We start from the raw sequence: 5,129 nt of genomic DNA on the forward strand, positions 1-5,129 counted from the left end.
TGACTTTAAAAAAGTAATTTTTTTACTAATTTATGATCCGATAATAATAACATACTATAATTGTAGAGTATTTTAATTTAAAACAAGATAATGGTCCTATATTATTTCAAACTGTGATACGTTTTAAGTAAAATAATAATTGTAAATAAATTTATAAAAAGCAAAAAATATAATAATATAGTAATTATTATGATTAAATGTATATAAAGTCAAATAAATGAAAATTACGCAGTGTAATAAAATCATTACATTTTCACATAAGATGAAATAAACATCATTATCTATCAGTCCGATTCTATTTATTGTAACACGATATGAGGCCCTTTGGAAATCAATAAATATTCAGTTTAATGACGTGTTGATATAATATTATGATATTTGTTTATCCTATAGAATCGCTTAGATATAGCTGTGTATGCAATTATGGAATTTAAATATAAAATTGTTCCAAAAAATTTAAATTTGAGTGTAATTCAATCAAGTCAAATAACTAGCTGTAAGTGGAATTCTGTCTTGAGTCAATTATGGCATCGTGCCTTAAGGCAAATTGCTGAAACTTCCCGTACCGTAACGAAATGTTCGAGGAATACTTTCAAATAGATTATTATAAATATTGTAACATTGTCTAATATTTATAAGAATTATATAAACTGAATTGCAGAGTTGAAATTATTTGTAAAGTATATTAGAACTATAGTCAGAATTAAAAATAAAATCTGAATTATTTTCGATATACAAAAAACTAAAAAAAAAAAAAAGTTGGAACAAATTTTTTTTTCCAAAATCAATAATTTTGTTAAGACAAGCAGAAAGTTCTTTGAATCATTTAAATCGGACGCGTAGTTCTCTCAAAAACTGCCATTTTTTACATATTTAGCTCTGTATCTTCGAAATGGCTGGGCTTGCCTTTGCCAAAAACTAATAAACACAATTTTTAGATCATTCAAATTGAATTTTTTTAGATCATTCAAATCGGATACTCCGTTCTCTCAAAAATTCGATTTCTATTTTCTGCACTCTTTGCTCCGTATCTCCGAAACGGCTGGACCTGCCTCTGCCAAAAACTAATCAGATCTTTTCCCTATCAATAGGAATCGAATGTTTTTTGAACCATTTGTATTATTAAAATACAAGACAAAAACTGAGTTACTTGAAAAGATTATCGTAGACATGAATTTTACTAACAATTTTTAAATATATATATTTTTTGTATTTCATATGAATATAATTATTTTTCTCGCTTTTGTTTCTGAAAATTTTGTAAGCTTTTGAGAATAATGAAAGAGATCCGATAGCTTCTCAAATTTCGATTTATTTATTATTGGGATCCAACCTTAATTCTTTAATTATGTGATGTGTTTAAATTATTTACCTTAATCTAGTTGTAAGTATAAGTTTCTATTCCTTTTTGCTTAGCTTATAAGGCTGAATACCATCTTTTGTAATCATTTACGTAAAATATTATGTGAAAAATAAATGCTTATTAAAATTTAATTACATTATTTTTATTGTATTATGAATTCAATAATACTATAGAATAATATAGATGCATTTCTGTAGTATTTTTTGTACGCACCCGTTCTACGGTCGACGCGTGCGCACCAAGGGAGTGCAGCTCGAACTACCCCCGGCAAATTGACAGTTTGGTCGAAAAACGTGGCAACGAAATATGGCCCGAGAGTGCAATCCATGGCCGGTAATCTCCGAACAAATGTAGATTACCGTGTTTTGAAATGGATTGGTATTCGAATTGATAAATTCTATAAGTTGTCATCGTGTATTGTAGTTGAGATGTGTTGTATTTGTTTTTCTGTGTTTGTTTATATATAACTAGCAAGCCCGACGAACTCCGTTTCGTCACCAGATGGTTTCGTGAGAAAAATGAAGAAATTTTTCGTTTATTTTATATTTGAAAAGGAAAAATTTGATCAGGAAAGAAAACCCGACTTATTTATATATATATATATATATAGAAAATAATCTATTTGCAATTATTTAAAACAATTATTGATTATTTTTATTACTCGAATTTTTAATTACGGTGCGTGAAGTTCCAGCAATTTGCATTAAGGCACGATGCCATGCACCACTAATTTTCTTAGCTATAAACCTTGCGGAGCCCGAGACCTTTCCAAAGAATGCAAAATTGTCGAAATCGGTTCGTGCGTTCTGGAGTTATTTCGTCAGGAAGGAAAACCCGACTTATTTTTATATATATAGAAGATAATGTTTTGGTAAATTGGTAAATTTTTATTTATTATTAAGTTAAAATCGTAAAGTGTAATGTGCCAAATTGTTATAACTCCAAATATAATAAAAAAAATGCATGTCTTTCCGGCTTCTAATTATCAGGTATGTATATAATGATGCATAATGCATATAATGAATATGTATCATGAAAATACTATTAAAATGTTATATATATATATATATATATATATATATATATAACATTTTAAGATGCTTTCAATTTGGATGCAGAGAGCGAATAATCCTTTAATGAATGGATGACCAAACTCTTCGGTTTGTGGCACAAATCAAAGATAATTTGAAATCGAAACCAATTAGAAGTGTCTACTTTACGGCAATAACAGAATAGTTTTCAAGTCACTGGAGAATGCTCTGATACAGAACCAGAAAAATAATCTGCAACTCCAAGGACAAGGCAAAGTAATTATAACTCTAAATACTTCAATACCATTTGCAAAAAATATTAATAAATGAATCTTATGTTCTTAGTTAGGAGGTGAAAGCCTAAAAACCTTGAAAAAGACTTTTGCAGCACCCCTAAGATTGTCAAGTGCAGGTAAAAATCACCTATTCTAACACCAGTTTTCCGCAAAGGTATTTTTTCATAATAATTGCAGCAAAAATAATTAACTAATCAAATATGATATAACAATATATTCAATAGAAGTCCTTGGTGGTAGCAGCAAATTGCCGCAGAATGCAGTGATAAAGCGTAGGAGTGCCTTCACACCCAGAAGATGTATGATACATCAAATTTTGTTTTGGATTAAAAAGTATTAACAAACAATGCAATAATTCAAAGGATAAATTCCAACAGAGTATACAATGTTCTGAGAAGTTTTCAAATATTCCGGAAACATAAAATGTAAGGGCAAGAATTTTGATACTGTCTCAATTAAGAGAGCATACTCAAAGACCAGGCAGCTTTTAAAGCGCAAGGGTTTAGTTATAGTTTTAACTAAACCTCCTTGCAATAAAAACTGGATTAAAACGATAGATAGGTTTGAGCTACAATTGGTATAAATTAAAAGTAGTTCAGAGTTTTGGTTACTTACGTTTAAAAAAACACTTATACAGAAACTATTCAAAAATTTCGTCAAATGTACCTTTATTAATGATTGATTAGATAGCAAAATAACTATTACATGATGAGATAATAAAGAAGAATGTCTCGTAAATGAATTTTAATACTAGGAATTTAGTTTTATCTCAATTTGGATATCAATATATATATTTTTCGTTTTTAGGATTATTTTGTCTGGAAAGTATTCATTCTTTTTTAAAAATTTGCTGTTCTTTTTATGCTTTTAAAATTTTGCATTACTTGTCATTCCTTCTAAATTTGTCATTCCATCGTCAATACTCCTGCGCTTTTCTCTTCTTAGATTTTAAGTTTTTAATATATTATTATTAATCATTAAGTAATTAATATTAATAAGTTATTTCTCTTTAATTCGTAGTACTTTAAAAATATGTCTGCAATATACTTTAATTAATAGTAGTCAGTTATTTCTGTTTAGTTTATAATTCTTCAAAAATATGTCTGTGATATATTTGAAAATATATTTTGTATTTCGTATATTTTGTTCTTATTTCAAATATTAAATTTTTTTCAAATTTTTTGGCTGTATTGATTATATGTACAAATGTAGAACTAATACCAGGGGTTAATTTACATACTGTATGTACATGTGCTGCCATGTTGTGATCAATTCGTAAATTAAAATGAGTGTAACGTTAAATCGCCCGAGATAGCGATCAATTTATGCTTATTTATCTATGGGTGTGGACGCATCTTTACATGACAGATTTGACGATTGGTATTAGATTGAACCTAGACTGTCAAATGGCTGTCAAATGAACGGTGTAAGCGCGTAAAGAAAGCAAATAGAGTTTATCTGGGTATTAATTACGACATTGGATTGATGAGTATTTCTCAAAATTACGATTTATTTATCAAATATGAGTGACGAATTATTATTTGAATTTTTACATTCAGAAGTAATAAATTATGCCGTTAGCACGAAGGCAAATAAAAATGTCGATTTGTCCACTATTGAGTTTATAGGATTTTCCACTGGTTATAGAATTATTGAAAGATTAACAAAGGAATGGCAACGATTCAAAGATGAACTGGATACTATGAAATTTATTTGTACAGATTTCTGGTCATGCTTGTACAAAAAGCAAATTGATAATTTGAGGACAAATCACCAAGGAGTTTATGTTTTGCAAGATAATGCATTTCGATTTTTAAATTATGTTTCAGTAGGACAACAGTATTTAGAAAATGCTCCAAAGTATGTAACCTTTACTTGTGGCTTGATCCGAGGTTGTTTGGCCAATCTTGGAATAAATAGCACTGTCACTGCAGAACTTCAAGCAATGCCATCCGTAAAGTTTCACATTACTGTTAATCGATAAGATAGGTTGATATATTTGTGATACTCATTAAAGATATTACATAAAACTAAAAATTTAATTATGAAGTTTTTTTATTAATTATTTGTCTTCTGCTTTATTATCTTATCCGAAACTCCTATCCCTTAAAATTTATTATTATTATTACTTCTTGTTTATATATTATTATTGTTTGAAATCTTTAATAGCTTATCTTAATTTACTATTTCTTGAAAAATTTGTGATCTTGATAAATCAAATTATAGTAGCAACTCTTCCATATTGCAATAAAATAAATATTTAAGTTTGTAACATTCAATAATTTAATATTTATATATTTATTATTGTGCCATTGTATGCATAACAATTGATATTAATACTCAAACACTTCATACAGAGTGCTTGTCAATGATTCAACAAAGATATGAAGTGCATTAATACATTTTTTTAAATTTAGGATTTTATGAGCATATGTAATT

The 5,129-nt window shown here is 28.0% G+C and overlaps 1 protein-coding gene across 1 annotated transcript; it reads left to right on the plus strand.

Annotated features, from left to right (window-relative positions):
- The first annotated feature begins 4,010 nt into the window (after window positions 1-4,010).
- LOC113367941 (trafficking protein particle complex subunit 6B) lies at window positions 4,011-4,674 on the plus strand. Its single transcript, XM_026609512.1, has one exon. The coding sequence runs from the start codon at window positions 4,213-4,215 to the stop codon at window positions 4,672-4,674; it is 462 nt and encodes a 153-aa protein (XP_026465297.1). The 5' UTR covers window positions 4,011-4,212.
- The last annotated feature ends 455 nt before the right edge of the window (window positions 4,675-5,129 follow it).

Source organism: Ctenocephalides felis, unplaced genomic scaffold (assembly GCF_003426905.1).
Source record: "Ctenocephalides felis isolate EL2017-DRISC unplaced genomic scaffold, ASM342690v1 CF-g0.4_SCAFFOLD_01170, whole genome shotgun sequence".
NCBI classification, from domain to species: domain Eukaryota; kingdom Metazoa; phylum Arthropoda; class Insecta; order Siphonaptera; family Pulicidae; genus Ctenocephalides; species Ctenocephalides felis.

Excerpts from the sequence above, each read along its gene's own strand:
- LOC113367941 (XM_026609512.1), top strand. The coding sequence starts at position 4,213 with ATGAGTGACGAATTATTATTTGAATTTTTACATTCAGAAGTAATAAAT.